This window comes from Schistocerca americana, chromosome 8 (genome assembly GCF_021461395.2).
Source record: "Schistocerca americana isolate TAMUIC-IGC-003095 chromosome 8, iqSchAmer2.1, whole genome shotgun sequence".
Lineage (NCBI taxonomy): Eukaryota > Metazoa > Arthropoda > Insecta > Orthoptera > Acrididae > Schistocerca > Schistocerca americana.
In genome coordinates this window covers 214,594,393-214,614,481 of record NC_060126.1, presented here as the reverse complement: position 1 = coordinate 214,614,481, position 20,089 = coordinate 214,594,393, and the positions used below count along the sequence as shown (strand labels likewise).

General features: G+C 37.2%; 1 protein-coding gene across 1 annotated transcript in view; it reads left to right on the top strand.

Annotated features, from left to right (window-relative positions):
• The first annotated feature begins 2,243 nt into the window (after window positions 1-2,243).
• Window positions 2,244-20,089, top strand: part of LOC124545085 (dnaJ homolog subfamily C member 10-like) — a 113,531-nt gene continuing 95,685 nt past the window's right edge. The window contains exons 1-4 of the mRNA XM_047123895.1: window positions 2,244-2,333; window positions 2,422-2,533; window positions 2,613-2,775; window positions 2,855-3,068. Coding sequence (XP_046979851.1) covers window positions 2,532-2,533; window positions 2,613-2,775; window positions 2,855-3,068 — 379 coding nt within the window. The 5' untranslated portion in view covers window positions 2,244-2,333; window positions 2,422-2,531. The remainder of the gene's footprint in view (window positions 2,334-2,421; window positions 2,534-2,612; window positions 2,776-2,854; window positions 3,069-20,089) is intronic.

The window sequence follows — 20,089 nt, the reverse complement described above, 5'->3', positions numbered from 1 at the left end:
AGAGTGTTTTTGCATAAAAGGCGGGACCTATATCCACTAAAGTTGTTATAAATTGGTGGTCTGTTACTCTGTATCTCCACAATAATAATTACTATCATTACCTTATCTTATTCTTGATGTTGTTAAGGCTTCACTGCAGAAGCTGTTTCCTCGAAGTTTGTTAAGTGAAAATGGGCTGAATAGCTGTGTGGTTCTCAATAATCGTGTAAAGACTGTCGTTGTTTCAGGTGAATAATTTATTTCTTCGCAGATTTTTCATCAAAATCTTGCTTTGTACTGGCCGTCATTGCTCCCCCTTTTATACTCTTTATATACCTTTTGCTGCAAACAGAAAACTCGCCAATTACAATTACAATAGTTATTGGCAATTACAAAAATTAGCATCATACAGTAGTTACAAATGGAATGCATTAAATGTGATACATAATCAACGATAATTCTTCGTTTTTAAGGAAATATTGTCAAACTGCTTTGAATAAACAATGTTGATTACAATTTTGTTAATTACATAGAAACCGCTCTATCCAGAATCTTCCTAACATGTTCCTGGTTTCAAATATGGGTACATTATTTTTTGGTGAGAACAGAATTTCAATAAATATTACAGTAGTCCAAATAATCCCTTGTTTACATCGTCAATAAGATTTCGTTCTATGAGTTTCAGTAATTACTGTGTAATTGGGTGTTTTTATAGTTAGCAATTTCATATTAAGCTGTCAGTATGCTAATAAGAGTTGTTACAAGTTTAAAACATTATAAAAGGTACTTTTTTTCTCTTTCATTATTGGATTTCTCATAAGTGAATGGCTTTAATCGTAACTAGTCGAACAGATTGTAGCTCACATGTTCCTAGCAATTGATGGCTGTGGTACTGATGAGTACTTTGATATGGAGTTGTGGAAAATTTCAGTGTTAAAGGGATGATATTACTAATATGGGCCCTACCTAATGACATAACAGTTAATTAAGCAACCTGATATAGCTTTAGTGTCATGTGAAAGGTAAGCTAAATTATTTCTTGGAATCATATGAAGAATAAGGCGTTACATTTCAAACCAGCCAGAGCACATTGAAGGCAATGCTGATAACATAGTGGTGTTTAAGAGTGAATTAAAGCATTTCCTTTAGGCAACGCCCCCTTAGCCTTTGAGAAGTTCTTCACAAAAATTTTAAAAATTTATGTTTTAATTTTATTGATAATTAGATTTAGCAATGGAATACAGTAATGTAAAGTCGTTTCCCTGTAGTCTACTTAAATTAATTTAAATGCTCATCAGGGAATCCAGTCTCTCTGGGCTTCTTGAAATACCACTGATTTATCTAAAAAATATAATCTAACGAAAAAGCAAACTGAAATAGACTGTTTTTTTAAAGTTTTATCGTGACCCCAGAAATTAAAGAATAAATAAATAATTTATAGGTATCACAATCAGCTCCTGTATCTTTTATTTGATTAATTGCAGCTAGGTAGTACGTAAACAAGTTTTGATGTAAAAAATACGAACATTGATGAGAATACTGAATTTTTTTTTTTTTGTATAATAAGCTAGTTTCGAATATTTGTGTAGATATGAAAGAAGATGAATGATAGTTTGCCTGTCATATATAGGGAATGCATAATACTTTGTTCTAATATGCGTTCTGGTACAGTTTTTGTACTTTCCCTGAAAATTGAATAACTGATGATTTTCTTTACTTATGAAAGATGTCAAATAAAGAATGATAAAGATAGCGCTACATTCTGAATCGTCACGTACAATGGACAGAAATTTAAGAACTTGAGCTATTATTGTGTAATGTAATGTTTGATTGGAGACTCATAAACACATAATGGTCATAGCGAAACCGATTATAAAGTGTATGATAATGAGTATCAACTTGTACAAAAGTTTGACAGCATTATGCTTTCAGACGCATTGAATTCTGTGACAAATAAAAGTTGAGTATTCATTTCTTTTTATTGTCTTTATTGTTTTGAGTAATGACTCCAATGATCTGTAAAATTTCATTTGTCAACGTGATTGGAGTAAATGTAACAATGCAATTCCAAAGTAGGTGAGAAACACTGTGAATTAAAAGTTTATTCACAGAACATTAGAAAATGAGACTCTTTGTATCTGTAATGATTTATTTCACCAGTGACTCAAACCAGATAGTCAAAAATACATGTACATAATAAGAAAAAATCATTGGGCGCACTGAAGCTGAGATTTGGAGAACAGTAGCAACAGAACATCTCTGCGATATGTCGCAGCCGACTGTCAACCAGAGTATTTAACCATAAGCGCAGAAATTGTATGAATAGGAAGCTTGTTTTGGAAAGACCGGTGTTTGTACGCAGCACAAATTTTGTACATTGTTTACGAGGCGTACATTATTGTTTCCTGTTTTTGTTGTAATATTAATATCTGATCCTGACAGAAGGTAGACGACTTGGATGATGTGGACCGCCCACACTTTGACAGAAGCGGATGCGTGAGCAGAGCAACATATACCGCATATTTATATCAAGAATACTCACTGTTTGAACGATGTAAGTACATAGTAGGTCTAATTTCGCATATATTAACGTGATATGTACCGTGACAATAAACTTCAATCATTTGTTTCAGGTTTACGCTGGGACTATCAAAGTTTTTGATTTTAATGTTAGTGGTTAGTAGTTTGGCACAAGATTATTACGAACTTCTAGGTGTAACAAAAAGCGCAAATGACAAAGAAATAAGAAAAGCCTTTAAAAAACTAGCTGTAAAAATGCACCCCGATAAAAACAAGGTGAGGATAAGCGACTGTCATTAAAATATATACCAATATGATTAGTTGTTGGTGACTTCAAACTTTCTTTTTCTGTTAGGGCGATCCAGATGCTCATGCGAATTTTGTGAAACTCACAAAAGCATATGAAGTTCTAAAAGACCAGGAGTCCCGAAAGAAATACGATCTATTTGGAGAAGATGGTGTAAAAACAACCGGACAGCAAACATATCACTCCTGGAGTTATTACCGGGATAATTTTGGCATATATGACGACGACCCCCAGATTATAACACTGAACGGTGCCGATTTCGGTGAGTTACATTTTGGAATGCAATATGTTTGTTCAGTCAATGTAACGGCCTATTCAATGACAGGAACAGACAAACATAATAATAAATCTTTGAAAACCTAACAATACTTTGTTTAGAAGAAACAAACTTGGAGAGAGATAGGGAGAATGGCTATTGCTGACAACATAAGATTTGTCATATTTGTAAATATTGAGAGTACCCAGTTCTTAAATTAAATTGGAACTGTTATGTCCACTTTGGTTTGTGGTGTTTTGTTTTTAAAAATTTATTTTTCGCACTTTCTGTTAAAATAACCTTGTCCATAATTACTATATTGCTGTACATTTATTTACTTAGCCATCCATGGACATTTTAAAATGTACGGATGTTGTCAGTTGCGTACATTCATATATTTATACAGTGTTGTTACATGTAGTTAAACATTGTGACATATAAGTTATTTACAATCATTTTTGCTCCTTATCAAAATATTGTGAAACAAAATCTATTTACAATCATTTTGTACTAAGGAATTCACGTATAGTGTAAAAGCGGTGTTCCTGCAAAAACAATTTAAGATTTTTCCTAAAGTGGTACATGTTATCTGCTTTTATTTTCTGCGGCAGTTTATTATACAGTTTTACACCTTCATACAAGAGGCTAATGTGAGTCTTATGTTTATTCTTCCTGTCTAGGTGAAGGCAGTGACTTGTTCTTGTACTATAGTTATGAAAACTGCTATTTGTGCTATAATTTTCTATATTTTTCTTGATGTACACTATTGTTTGGAATATAAACCCAGTGTGCCCCTGTGCCATTTTCTGTAACACTTCAGCATTTGTATCTCCAGCAGCGTTTGTGCAGGGGTCTGTTGCAATACTGAAGGGATGGTGATACTTTATTTTGTATTTAACTTTTGTGAAAAATTCACGTACACAGTAGTACATGGGAAAGTCCAAATGTAGAAATCTGTACAGGTTTCCAGTGGTACATTGAGAATGAAAAAGCATAATTTTGTTAATATATGGAACAGATAAGCATTAGATACTTATTTCCATCATAGAGCTCTAAAGCGCAGACGTGTAATAAGTGCAGAGATAAATATTGGATTAAGTCCCTTATAATAATAATAAATAATAATAATGAAGCAACGCACTAAAAATTGTGTACGCAAAACAGAAATAATGTTTGTTGTTGTCATTGTGGTGGTGATCTGCTTACTGTTTTCATCTCTTGGGCTCACTCTATGGTTTTTACGCGTCACACTTCCCCCCATTAGTAAACAGAACAATGGTTACACAATCTACCCATCTAATCTTCAGCATTCTTCTGTAGCACCACAATTAAAAAATCTTATGTTCTCTTCTTTTCTAAACTTTCATCATCCATGTTTCACTTCCGTACATGGCTACACTCCAGACGCACACTTAAACCTATATTTTAAATTATTAAAATTCTCAGAAATTTCTTCTTCAAATTGAGGCCAATTTTAGACACTAGCAGGCTTCTTGTGTTCAGAAATGCCATCTTTGCCTGTGGTTAACTGCATTTTATGCTCTTGCTTACCTGTCATGTTATTTTGCTTCTGATGTAGCAAAATTACTTAAATTCTTCTACTTTGTGGTTCCCAGTTTTTGTGTTAAGTTTATTGCTAATCTTATTTTTGCTTCTCCTTGTTGTTTTCATCCTTTTTTCAATTTACCCTCAATCCATACTCTGCAGGCTACTTGTTCCACTCAGTATGCCCTGTAATTCTTCTTCACTTTTGTTGAGAATAGCAATGTTATCAGTAAATCTTATCATTTGTATCCCTCCACCCCGAATGTTATTCCCATTTCTGAACTTCTTTTATATCTGTCATTTTGACTTAGATGTAGAGATTGAACAGTAGTGCTGGAAGACTGCATCTCTGTCTTCTCACACCCTTTTACTGCAAGCACTTCATTCTTGCTTTTCCATTCTTACTATTCCTTCTTGGTTCTTACACATGCTGTATATTTTTTCCCTATAGTTTCTGAGAATGTTTAATGTCCTGCATCATCATGCATTGTCGACCACTTTTTCCTGGGTAACAAATCATATGAACAAATAATTTTTCATAAGTCTTGTATCCATTATCAAGCTAGACATCATAAATGCCTCTTCTAAAGCCAAAGCGATAGCCATCAAGCATATCCTCAGTCTTCTTTTCCCTTTTTGTATACGTTATTCTTGTCGGCATGCTGTAGGCATGAGCCATTAAGCTCAGTGTTTGATAGTTCTCACACTTATATGCCTTTACCACTTTCAGAATGGTGTGGACAATATTTTTCTGAAAGTCTGGTGGTATGTTTTCAGACTAATAGACTCTTGAATACTTGTTTGTGTGGCGTTTTCCGCAATGATTTTTAAAATTTTGAAGGAATTTTGTGTATGATTTTTGCCTTATTTGATTGCAAGTCTTTCAAAGCTCTGTTAAACTCTGACTTTAATATTGAATTCTCTGTTTTCCTTGGCTTCCATGCACTTCGTATATATTTAATTCCTAATTGACGTACCTTGCTGTATTGTCTTCTTTTACTGAACATTCTTCTTTCTTTAATTGTTCTTCTGCTGTATGTGGTTTCTTTGAAGTGACTTTCGGTAAAAGTCTGGAATAGGGCCAGTGACGTACTTTTGTGTTTCATCTAGGAATGTCGTCAGCACTTGTTGGAGGTATGATGGAAACAAAAGAATGTGTATCAGCTGTTTCTGTTACCTGCCAATGAAAGAGGAACAGGCAGATGACATGTTTCAAAGTAATACATTCGGAAGAAAGGGTGAAACATTGCTGTAAATGAAGGTTATAAATTTAGCTGCTCCTTGTTTGAGTCGTAGCTGCTCAAACTGTACTGGTATCAGCAAACCAAGAACTGAATCACAACTCATATGTTTGAAAAAGCAGGGAAATATTTCTCTCTTCTGCATTGCTACGCAGTCAATCTGTGCAGAGACACTGAGTAATTGGGTCAATGTTTTTAATTAAATCATGGGAGAAGGTAGGTGGACCACTGTACTTTTAGTTAAATCATGGGAGAAGGTAGATGGATCAATGTTTATTAATATATTGAACACGTGACTCTATTATTAAATAAAATTGAACCACTTACCTTCTCCCATGGTTCAGTTAAAAAACATTGATCTACTTGCTCGGTGTGCTCGTGCAGATCGATTGCATAGTCATTTCACCACCACATTTGATACATTTTCGTATATCTCTAATTAATTCATGAGTGCCAATTGACAACATCACTATGCAGAACTAAATCACTTAAATCAGTCCACTTTATAGCACTCACTGCCATGATCACAAAATATTTCTCGTAAAACTCGCTCATACACTGAAAAACAGCAAACAAGACAAAGGTTTCAATTACAGCCCAAAAAATACATTGCCTGTCTTCTCACCTGTCATTATTTCTGTCAATGAATCATCCAACTGCATTACAAGAACTGACAACATATGAACAGTATATAAGCACCGACGTGACTGCTGCTGGCTCTGATCCAGACTTTAGCTGTGACCTACCTCGCATCTATGTTTGTCTGTCTAACTTCATTGATTGTCCTGATTAAAGGTGTCCATTCGTGTTTAACTGAAATGTCTATTGTGATACTCATTATCGCACTAACTACACCTGTAGAGAATGTCGCACACACCTCATTGTTCCTCACTTCTGTCTGCATTGATACTCGATTTCGAAATCTGTGCCTTACCTTGATGTAATTCAGCTGGAATCTTCCTGTATCTCCTGGTCTTTTCCTAGTATACCTCATTCTTTTGTGATTTTAGAACAGTGTTTTAGCTATTAGTAGGTGAAATTTATTACAGAACTCAATTAGTCTTTCTCCTCATTGATTCCTACCACCTATCACATTTTCTCTTGTAACCCTGGCTTCTGTTCTTTATGCAACAACTGTGTTCCAGCCACCCATGGTTATTAGATTTTCATCTGCCTTAACATACCAAATTACAAGTTCAATATCCTCGTATACCTTTTCTCTCTCTTTGTCTTCTGCATGTGACACAGGCTTACGTATCTGAAGTATTCGTGTTGGAATTGGTATGCACTACTTTCCTATTCATGATGAGTCCTACACCCATTCTATCATTTTCTGCTGCTTTTGATATTATCCTATACTCGTCTGATCAGAAATCCTAAAACTTCACTGACTGCCACTACATTTAGATTGAGCTTGTGCATTTCAATTTCCATTTTCTAGCTTCTGTACCACTTTGATTTCTGACTTTTCATGCTCCAACTTGTACAATGTGACTCTTGTGTTGGTTATGTAATCTTTTTGTCATGATTTCCTCCCCCTTGCCATCCCCTCCTGGAGATCAGAATGGAGGACTAATCTGGAATCATTCGCTAGTAGAGAGATCATCGTGATACTCTTCAAGTTTCAAGCCACATGTCGTGTGGATATGCATTGTGTGTCTTTAATGGAGTGGTTTCCATTGCTTCCTTCACCCCCGTGCCATTGACTATTGTTAATTCTTCCATTTTTAGGACTGTTTCCAATCCCAGGGGTAAGAAAATACCTCAAACATATGTTTGATACACTACCACTCCGTCCTTCCTCGCAACTCCAGTTCCCAAGTGCTATCATTCATCATCAGAGATGAGAGCTCTGCTTGCAACTCATTCCAATGATACACAGTCAAATACTAGAGTCAAGAGACAAGTGTGAGACAGTGCTCATTTCCTTTTATATTCTGGTACAGAGAAATACCAATTGTCCTTCGTTGTGACTCATGCAACTAAACACCTCGTTGACATTAGGAGATGAAACTTGTTCCTCTGTGTATTCTACTATTACTTGTTGACTACTTGTAGAGACAGCTATAGAACTTGTTCTTTATTAATAGGCAGAAAACTCAAGGTAATAACTTTTGCTGGATGCGTAGTGGAAAATCAGTTGCCTCGCTCGACATAGTTCACTGCAGGATCATCGAACTGTCACTTTATAGTGATGGCTCCTAATGATTCGGCTGCTTCCCGGTGTAGTGACTGTGACTGCTGAGACTGCCCCTGACTGCTTTTTACGAGGGTTGGAACTTTAATAATGGCAACTATTTGTTTACAGTTCGTACAAAATATATACATGTTTCAGAGTAGTCACCAGTATAACCCGTTGCCAGTGATGTGGAAGTCGTAGGATACTCTTAGCAGTGCCAGTTGTGTTGATAGTTTGAGTGGCGCTATCTATTGCTCGATGAATTTGTAGCAGTTCAGAAGCGAATGCCATGAAGTGTTTCCTACAGTTTAGAAATGGAGTTGAACTTACAAGGGTTTAAGTCAGGGGATTGCAGTAGGGGTTATAGCACTTCAGCAGCCCCATCAGTCAAACAAATCAGTAACAGCTTGCACTGTACATGTTTGAGCATTGTCCTGCAGAATGATGTCCAGGTCCTGCAGAAAGTGTCATCACTTCTGTACCTATGCTGTTCATTTTTGGAACACAACCTACAACCTGCTTAGCTTAAAATGGGCTAACAGGACTCTGCCCCAAATTGCAAATGGAAGCTATTTTAATCTACCTATCTGTCTATAAAAAAGACAGTAAATTGGAAATATCCATTGTGAAGTTTCCAACATAAAATGCATGGGAATACTGTAGAAGACACTGTCAGCCTCTGCCTTACATATTAATTGTTGTCAGAGTGTGAATTCTGGAGATATCATTCCACTATTGACAATGTGGGCCTATTTGAGGTAATTATAATATGGACTCTGGTGTGGGAAGTATCTAACAGGCACTTTATCTGGAGAAATCTCTATACTGTTTTACAAATGATATTCCACAGATATTATCCAAAGTCCTTACTTTCTCCCTACTTTAGGTAAGATATTGGCCATGTCCTTTGTGATTACATTGATCAGGTATCCCACAGTGTTTCTTTCAAAGTGTGATGCTACTACAGAAAATGTACACCAGGTGCAGATGACGTTTAACAGAGTGGAGGAGCTGGTATTGAAAACTACTATGTGGGAACTATAACTTGGCTTGTGGACTCCCCAGATCTGATTTCTAGCAGTCAGCAGACTTCATGCTGTTGTGATTTGCAGATGTATGTTTCCAATTGTGCAGCGTACTATTAGCTATTGTTGAATGCATTGTTGTCTACTTGGTTGGTGAGCTGTACTGTTGCTGTCTGTGTGTGTGTTTTTTTTTTAAAAAAGAGTGGTGATGCAAATGCTATCCCATTATAGGCATTACATTCTACTCCAGTTCAGAAAAGGAAAATGGTTATCAGGAGGATGTGGACGCTCGAAACACAGGTTTATATTACCTGCACTCAATAATTACAGTAGGCCTACATGGAAGCAGAGCTTGTTACCCCTTCAGGAGGCAAAATTGTAGTACTACTGATACACACATAAAAGTAGTTGTTGTAATAGTGTAAGTGCCATATAGTATATTGTATGTTCTGGTACATGACCCTGAATGAACGACACAGCAAATGAAATGGCTCTTTCTAAACTTATTGCACAGATACTCATTCCTTCTTTGTGGGAACTTCAATGCATTTAATATGCTAGACGACTTTGCCATCATGTTCTCAACAGCTGAAGCTGTTGAGAGCCTTGGGCCTAGAGAAGCTGTATGGCCCCTGAACATGGGGTGGAACATGCAACAGCATTTCTGTAGGGTCGTTCTCCAACAGAGGGTTTTTTTTTTTTTTTTTTTTCTTTTTCCCCCTGATTCGACATTTTGCACTCTCAGTACTGGGCAGAGTTAGTGATATTCAGACAAGTGGTATTTTCATTTCTTAAAAGTGTTTTATGAATGATCTAACATTTTTACTTTGCTTTCTTCAGCTACTGACCTCTGTTAAAATCACTATGTGTCATAAACAGTATTAGAGAGTAACCATGTAACCCACATCACTATTTTGTCCATATTACTATTTTTGAGAGAGTCATATTTTATATGAAGTTACTAAAAATATCCTTGAAAATATTGGCACACACTGAAGTGACAAAAGTCATGGGATAGTGATAGGCAGATAGATAAGGGTAATATTGCATACACAAGGTACAAAAGAGCAGTGCATTGGCGGCACTATCATTTGTACCCAGGTGATTCATGTGAAAAGGTTTCTGACATGATTATGGCCACATGACAGGAATTAGCATGCTTTTGATATGCAGTGATAGTTGGAGCTAGATGCACGGGACATTCCATTTAGGAAATTCTTAGGGAATTCAATTTTCCAAATCCACAGTGTCATGAGTATGCCAAGAATATCAAATGTCAAGCATTACCTCTCACCACAGGAAATGCAGTCGCCAAGAGCCTTCCCTTAATGACCGAGAGCAGCGGTGTTTGCATCAAGTTTCAGTGCTAACAGACAAGCAAAACTGTATTGAATAACCACAGAAATCAATGTGGGGTATACGATGAACATATCCGTTTGGACAGTGTAGTGCAATTCGGCATTAATGGGGTATGGCAACAGATGAACAATGTGAATGCCTTTGCTAACAGCATGACATTGCCTGCAGTGTCTCTCCTGGGCTCGTGACCATGTCAGTTGTACCCTAGATGACAGGAAAACCGTGTCTTGGTCGGATGAGTCCCGATTTCAGTTGGTAAGAGCTGATGGTAGGTTTCGAGTGTAGCACCAAGGTACTGTGGAAGCTGGCGGTGGCTGCCTACTGGTGTGGGTTGTGTTTACATGGGCTAGACTGGGCCTTCACCAGCTGAACTGATCATTGACAGGGAATATTTATGTTTGCCTACTTGCAAACTATTTGCAGCCATTCCAGGACTTCAAATTCCCAAACAACTATGGAATTTATATGGATAACAATGCACCATGTCACCAGACCACACTTGTTCATATTTAGTTTAAAGAGCATTCTGGACAATTCGAGCAAACGATTTGGCTACTAATCAAACATTTGTGGGACATAACTGAGAGGTCAGTTCTTGCACAAAATCCTGCACCAGCAACACTTCGCAATTATGGTTGGCTATAAAGACAGCATGGGTATTCTAACGAATTGTTGAGTCCAAGTCACATTGAGTTGCTGCACTACACCAGGCAAAAGGAGGTACGACACAGTATTAGGAGGTATTCCATGACTTTTGTCACCTTATCATATTTCTACAGGGTGACACAGAAAAATGGGAACATTTCCACAATCCAATAAAACTAGAAGTGATGAAGGAAAGTAATTGCATTGATAGTAATTGAAACCTTCCAAATTTGCCATTTATGAAACATTGATGGCATTTATCATTTTTTTAAAAATTATGTCCTTTAGATGGTGTCCTGTACGAATGAATTTGTGAACTCTGTTGGTGAGATTCCTCATTGACCGCTGCAACATCGCAGCTGGATACTGTGAATTGCATCCCAGACTCTCTGTTTTAACTCATCCAGAGTTCTTGATCGAGTCGTGTAGACTTTGCTCTTGAGGTAGCCCCACGAGAAAAAATCACAAACAGATAAACCTGACACTCAAGGGGGCCAGGGAATGTTACCGAATCGTGAGATCACATAATTGCCAAACAATTCTCGCACATATGCCATTGATTGCTGTGCAGTGTGTGATGTCGCTCTGTCCCGTTGAAACCAGGCTTCTTGAATGTTTCGAAAGTTGTTCAGTTCAGGTGTAACGGAAGTTCGTAACATCTCCACGTAACGATAGACATTGACAGTTATTTTGTTTCCCAGTTCATTTGCGAAAAAGTGCAGTCCTATAATCCCATGTTATGAAACACCACACCACGCCATACTGTCACTTTAATAGCATGTAAAGGGCACTGATGAACGTCATTGGGATTTGTTTGCCCAGTTACGGTAGTTCTGTTTATTCACATAACCTGTGAGATGGAAATGTGCCTCATCTGACATCCACAACTTGTTTAGAAATTCATGGTCATTGTTTATTTTTGTTATCATTTGTTAACAGATTCCTAATCGTAACCAGTAATTGTTGTCCTTAAATTGTTGCACCATCTGTAGTTTGTACAGATGAAATTTTAAATCAAGGTCAATTCTGCGAACACTCTTCTGTGACATTCCAACCACTGCTACTTGCTTATGAATTGAATGCCATGTGCTCCGTAAGACATTGCGTACAACAACAATGTTCGCTGGAGAATTCACACATCTTGGTCATCCTGTTGGTTTCTTTTTGAGGGCAGAGCCAATCTTTTCAAAGTTATTAATCTAACATATTATCATGTGTTTTGACGGAACACCTTCATGACTTCCTAAATCATAAAAAGTCAAAACTCCCTCTGTGCTGCTACCAAACTATCATTTTTTTATAATACATTTTTATGGCTAACACATCCTCTTGTCCATTCCACTCATCCATGATTACTGAAATGGCGGAAACTAACTTTCAGAATTCATAGTGCTGCCTCCTGCCCATGGCTGCCACTATTTATTTCACACATTCTTGTTATTCTGTGTCACCTTGTATAATGTGGTTCTTACATAGAATAATGTAGTTTCCTTGCATATTAGAGCTTGAAACAATATTTTCTTACTTAAAATGTGTAAGATTGTCAACAAAATGCAGATAAGAAATTATTTGAGAAAACTATTTGTCTCATTACTTGGGGACAGAAATTGAATGCCATAACAGAGTTAGTATTCCAGTGATTGCAATTGCCACCAATCTTGAAGTGTAACTGTGGAAAAGGACTTCCTGAAAAATATTTTAAGGGGACCTAGACCTCATGGCCTGTAGTTTTATTAGTGTTTTGAAGTTTAGCAACTCAAAAACTTTAATAAATACTGGAATGAAACTTTAACCACATAGTATGTCGTGACCTCTGTGTGAAAAAAATTTAAAAAATGGAATACATAGTGGAATGAATTTTGATTTTTATCTTATATACTGAATTACTTGTAATTTTTATTCTAGGTGGAAACAGTAAACCAGGATATTCAGCAATTTGTTGTTTTCCGTACTTTAAAAAGGGAGGAAGGAAGGAAGATTGGGTTTAATGTCCTGTCAACATTGAGGAGATGGAGCATGAGATCGGATTGTGTCAAGGATAGGGAAGGAAAAATCAGCTTTGCCCTTTCAAAGGAACCATCCCGTCATTTGCCTGGAACTGTTTAGGCAAACCATAGAAAATCTAAATGTGGATGGCCAGAAGAGAGTTTGAACCATCATCCTCCCAAATGTGAATCCAGTGTGCTAATTACCGCGCCACCTCGTTCGTTGTATTAAAAAAAAAATATTTTTAGAAGTCCACTTTTTCTCCTAATAGTTTAAGGACATATGAAAGGCTCCAGTTTAAAATATTCAATAAATTGTTGACTAATATAGATCACTGTGTTGGCAAGCATTTTTTTTATATATATATATATATATATATATATATATATATATATAATGGAAGGAAACATTCCACGTGGGAAAAATTATATATAAAAACAAAGATGAGGTGACTTACCGAACAAAAGCGCTGGCAGGTCGATAGACACACAAACAAACACAAACATACACACAGAATTCAAGCTTTCGCAACAAACTGTTGCCTCATCAGGAAAGAGGGAAGGAGAGGGGGAGACGAAAGGAAGTGGGTTTTAAGGGAGAGGGTAAGGAGTCATTCCAATCCCGGGAGCGGAAAGACTTACCTTAGGGGGAAAAAAGGACAGGTATACACTCGCACACACGCACATATCCATCCACACATACAGACACAAGCAGACATATTTAAAGACCTAAGTCTGCTTGTGTCTGTATGTGTGGATGGATATGTGCGTGTGTGCGAGTGTATACCTGTCCTTTTTTCCCCCTAAGGTAAGTCTTTCCGCTCCCGGGATTGGAATGACTCCTTACCCTCTCCCTTAAAACCCACTTCCTTTTGTCTCCCCCTCTCCTTCCCTCTTTCCTGATGAGGCAACAGTTTGTTGCGAAAGCTTGAATTCTGTGTGTATGTTTGTGTTTGTTTGTGTGTCTATCGACCTGCCAGCGCTTTTGTTCGGTAAGTCACCTCATCTTTGTTTTTTTATATATATAATTTTTTTTTTTTTTTTTTTTTTTTTTTTTTTTTTTTTTTTTTTTTTTTTTTTGTAGCTTTAGAATTGGATGAGATAATGATACCTAAGTATGCAAAAACATTGATTATGGGAAACTGAAGCTAAAGATTTGCATGTCATTTTCCTGTCAGTGATAACATATCAAAACATTCCAACTCCATAATCTTGTTGATACTGAGTACCTATATCATCTTTTTTCTAGTTTTCTTTATTTCCCTTGTTATTCTGGCCTCCTTTGTTATACTTTCAGCAGCTTTACCAGCTTCCACTTGTTGTAGCCAACTTTTCATGTTGTCCTCAATTTGTATGTCTAATCTGCCCGTTGTTTTTAATTTACTTGTTACTCCACCACTAAAACATATTATGGTGTCCATCACACCAAAATGAAAAGCTGACATGCCAACAAAAAGAGTTTTTGACAAGCATTCCCTATTCCAATTATTGAAACATTCATTCAGATTTTGTATTTTGCCATGTAATTTTTTTTCCAGGAATTTAGAATCTGAAAGATCTTTGTAGACTGTCTTTAGTTCTACTGTAACATTTTCTTGTATGGAGTGTACATGTGTGTGTTTTTGTCCATTCCTTCACACCTATGATACATGTGGCATGAAGTGTTTCCTTTTGGGTAGAGTCTGTGCAGTGGATCGTCACCAGTGGCTAGTGTGTGAAACAGATTGCTTAAATTGCTTTTCTCATCATACTGACATTTTTGCTGTTTCTTCCTATGGCTAGGCTGTAACATTCTGTGAGGTTTTCTATTTCTAGTTTGGTGAGTGTGCCTTGTCCACCAATTGTTTTACCATCAGAGAGATTCTTTCCTGTCATGTTGTTGTAAAAGTTTCCTGTGTTAACCTGAATTCTCTTCTGCATATGCCTTATACATTTCATTCCATTTTTTAAATTTCTGTTTCACCGTATGCTTTAACAGCCACAACACTACTGAAACCTTTAGAGTCACCATCACCAATGTGTTACTGAATCGCACACTATGTCCAGCAATTGCTCTACAAAAAGTAGAGACTGCCTCCTTGCGTTCTGTACCACCACTGAAACAATCAAATTTTTTGTCACATTTATTTTCATTTTCCATGTTGGCACAACCTTGGGAGTGTTTTGTCAGACATTCGTAGTCCAGCACCTTGCCTGTGTCTACAGAGGTAAGTGTGACAATTCCATTGTGCGATGCATGGCCTCTCTTCTGCCAGGAATTGTCCAGTACAGCAAATATATCTGTAGACTGACAAATATCTAGGTTCTTTTGCTGCACTCCGCATAGATGCTTCACTGACTTCCGTTAGGGCGTTATGTAAACGTTTATAATACCTCTCAAATTTGACAGATGGTGTTGGTGGTGAAGATCCATCATGCCACAGAATAACTGGACTTCACTTTGCATTGAGATGACAAAAGTCATTGGATAGCAATATACGCATATACAAATGATACCAGTATTGCATACATAAGGTATAAAAGAGCAGTGCATTGCCAGATCTGTCATGTGTACTTAATGATTCACGTGAAAAGGTTTCTGATGTGATTATGGCAGCAAGACGGGAATTAAACTTTTAATGTAGAATGATAGTTGGAATTAGATGCATTATTATAGAATTCAAGATTCATAGTGTCAAAAATGTGACTAGAATACCAAATTCGAGCATTACCTCTCAACTACAGACAACACTGTGGCCAAAGGCCTTGACTTAATGACCACGAGCAGCAGCATTTGTGTAGTGTTGTCAGTGCCAATAGACAAGCAGCATTGCATAAAATAACCGCAGAAATCAGTGTGGGATTTGTGACAAACATATCCATTAGGACACTGTGGTCAAATTTGGTGTCAGTGGGCTGTGGCAGCAGACGACCGACATGAGTGCCTTTGTTGACAGATGAAGTCACCTGCATTGTCTCTCTTGGGCCCATGATGATATTGGTTGGATCCTAGATGACTGTGAAACCATAACATGGTCAGATGCATCCCGAATTCAGCTGGTAAGAGCTGATGGTAGGGTTAGAGTGTGGCACAGACCCTACAAGGCCAGGAACCCAAGTTGTCAATAAGGCACTGTGCAATCTAGTGGTCACTCCATAATGGTGTGGGCTGTGTTTACATGGAATGGATTGAGTCGCCAGGTGCGGTGATTATGTTCAACTGCAGTCATATTCCCAAACAACGATGTCATGTTACTAAGCCACAACTGTTTGCAATTGGTTTGAAAAAACATTCTGGACAGTTCGAGCAAATAATCTGGTCACCTAGATTGCCTGACATGAATTCCATTGAACATTCATAGGACTTAATCAGGAGGTCAATTTGTGCATGACATCCTGCACTGGCAACACTTTCACAATTATGGAAGGCTGTAGAAGCAGCATGCCTCAATATTTCTGCAGGGGACGTCCAACAACTTGTTGAGTCCATGCCATGTTGAGTTGCTGCAGTACTCCAGGAAAAAGGAAGTCCAGCACGATATGAGGAGGTATCCCATGACTTTTGTCACCCTAGTGTGTTTTGTGCATGTTACAGGAGGTATCATTGTACATTTTGTTACTTTACACGCTTGACATTCCACTATAACCTCTTCTCTTACTTGTTTTCTCACAAAATGTAAGGGATATTTCACTGTTAGAGTATTTACATTTAGCAACAGAAAAAAGTCATTTTGAAAGCTTGCATTTACTAATTAAAATTTAACCATTATTATCACTGTTTACAACACCAACTTTACATTTTCGGTAGGATTTTTCAACTTTTGTTTTAAAGCACAGCCTGGGAAACTTGTAGGCCTCACCTCAGTTCAGTGTGGCATAACAATTTCTTTATTTTTTCAATATTCAATACCACATTTGTGTTGATAGCCATAAAATTTATGAGTGCAATTAAACTTCTTCATTTCTGGCATTGTACAATGTAAAATGGTTAAAATATTCAGTCGCAACAAGCAGTTTTCAACATGAGCACAAGCGAGACACACAAGTAAAATAATGTACTTTTATCAATGAAAGATGGGTTGAAATAAATCCTTGCTCATAGTACAGTCAATATGTTCTTCAAGATTATTACACAAACGAGCTGCTTTAGAAATAGTGGTGACAAAATTAAATAATGAGACATTTTACGCAAGGTTTTGTGTTTTTCATGTAGTGTGACAGCTAGGCGTTCACGTCCTGCATCTGCTGTAGAAATGCATATAAACTTACTGGCTTGGGTAGCTCAGGCGGTAGAGCACTTGCCCACAAAAGGTGGAGATCCCGAGTTCAAGTCTCAGTCTGGCACACAGTTTTAATCTTCCAGGAAGTTTCATATCAGTGCACACTCTGATGCAGAGTGAAAATTTCATTCTGGAATGCATTTAAACACGAAAATGAAAAGGTACTATACATAAAGTATATATTTTTAGAAATGTGAAGAAACACCAAATGTTATTAAATTAAAAAAAAAAATCCATTTTTTGGATTCTCGTAACCTCCAGGTCCCCATTAGTTAGTGTCAAGAAACTCAGTATTTAATGAAGTTTCAGTACATTTTAGGCTTGTTTGTTATACATAATGAATTATTTTTACCTTCAGTTTTCTAATATTTTTTGGTTAGAAAAACATTATTACATTCCTACTGGACTCACAGGAACAATGTTCATGGGGTCTTTCTTTGCATTGTGTTTATAGATGAATGTCGTAGTTGCACTCTAAACACTAACGTCCCCAACTGCAAAAGACTGTGTGTACAGACATTCATCATTGTCTCCAGCATCATATGATGAATTGCTTTCATTCATTGAAAAGAATAAAATAATTTTCAATACTACAGCTTTAGCAAAGCCTAACAGAAATAATTATTCAGAATATTTTCTAAATAGTAGTAATGCTGTATTTTCACACACATCACTTTCTCTCGAATCAAAGCTCGATTTTCCAGTGTCGTGTTGAATTTAAGTACCAAAATGTCACACTTCTGAAATACCAGTGGCATGAAGTCTCTCCTCACACTACATGTGAATGCAAGAAAGTCCTTATTGGTACCCAAGGCCATCAAAACAGGAGGAAAGAGGAAACTAGCTTAACTCAAAATCTAAAACTATGGATTATATTGAATACATACAGGTTGTAAAAGTACTCAGGCTTTGTACTGAGAATATTTAACCACTTAGGCAACTCCACAGGATCCTCCATGGGAATAATTGTTCAGAAATTCTTTGCAGACACAAGAGTTACTTTACGACTCCAGAACACTGCACGTTTCTTTTTTTTCTTTTCTTTTTTTTTTCAAAAAGTGTGCTGGAGATCAGATCAGACAAGGCTGGGGTTGTAGGGTTGAGGAAGAAGTGTCTGGATTAAGATCTTCACAAGAAATCCTTGCATTTGGTTGTCATTTGGTCAGATGGATTGTTGTGATAGAACTAAATATCTCAGGGCCACACCGTTTGTTCATTAATTCTAGATTACTTCAAAATGTTTAGAAAACCAGCCTCCAACATATCTCTGCAGTTTTTGTTTACCATCTTAAAGTGCAATTCTGGTGATGTAGCAAAGGCCACTCCATTTTTCACTCGCACCCTTTGCTCTTTTTTGTTATGTTCCATTTAGGCCTGCATTAGATCACATAGTTCTTAATTGTGGCAAGCTTGCCACTCACTATTCAGACATCCTGGGTCCTTTCACTCTAGTCTCTGGACACATTTACCTCTGTTATGGACCAGAGAGAATATGAAGTTATGTTGATCATTCTGCACTGATCTGTTGTGAATGTTGTGGTCACTTAGTAGTTGATCAGTTTCTTTCCTAACCAGTCATGTCCATTTGACATAAGTCGCTTTCCCTCCATAGACAGAACTGAAGATAGTTGATTTGAGTCTTCAGTTATCCATCCTGACCATATAGCTCTAGAAAATTAACCTCCTCTTTTCCTATTGCTGCTGTAAGGCACTGAGTGGGTCGGTGGAGTTCCTTGTTGTGTCTGATCTTGCATACATCATCGTGTTTGATAAAACCGATGACCTTTCTTACATTCTTTCTGTCTTTTGCTTGTATTTTCCAGATTTGTACCTTTCTAACTATATTCGTGCATTCTGATTCACAGACTATGTAAGATCTTGGTATGGTACTGTAGTGTCAGAGTTTTGTTTTGAGGGAAAGGGATTTAGGGGTTTAAATGTTACTACAGAATCATATGCATTCTCCAGTTTGATGCATCTATTGTTCATGTCGAGATCTGCATTGATTTTTGGGGTTATTCATTCTCTGAGGGATCTGAAAGAGTTAATCTCTATTAAAGTGTTACCCAGTGAGCTCACGTTGTGTTTCTCTGAAGTTTGACATGTACTCTATCTTGTTGATGACAATCTTCAAGCAAACTTTAGCTTCTGCGTGGTTGATGGAGGAGAGTTGATAGGTAGCTTTTTCTGTAGTGGGTGCCGGAAGTGTCATGTCATCTGCGAATGTTAGGCAATTGGCTACTAATTTGTCTTTATTGTCAATTCTCAATCCAAATTATCCTTAAAGTGTCTTAATCTATTCATGAATAACTTTGTCCAACAGGTTTTGTCAGTTCTGGATTCTAATTCATCTATAAGTGCCTTTGTATATTCATGTACATCTTTTGCAGGTAGTTGAAGAGAATTGGGGACAGGCCATCTCCCTGTCTAACACCAGTTCTGATTTCAAAGTTCATTGACAGTTCTCCTCTGAATTTTACTTTGGATGTCATACAGACAAGTGCCACTTTCACAAGTTGTCTAAGCCCAGTTTGATCAGTATCTGGAAGAGGGAGTGTCTAAGAGTTGTAGACCTTTTGGAAATTGACTAGGGTTGCTGCATAAGGTGAGGCTGTTTTAGTATGTGAGGATGGTTTTAAAGTTCAGTGTCTGTTCTACATATACTGGGTGCTCCTTGATCCCTATGCAGGAGTGCAGTTGATCCTCCATTCTTGTGAGCAGCGTCATGGGAAAGATCTTGCAGGTCACTTAATAGGATGGAGATTCCCCTGTAGTTTTCTAGGTCTTAC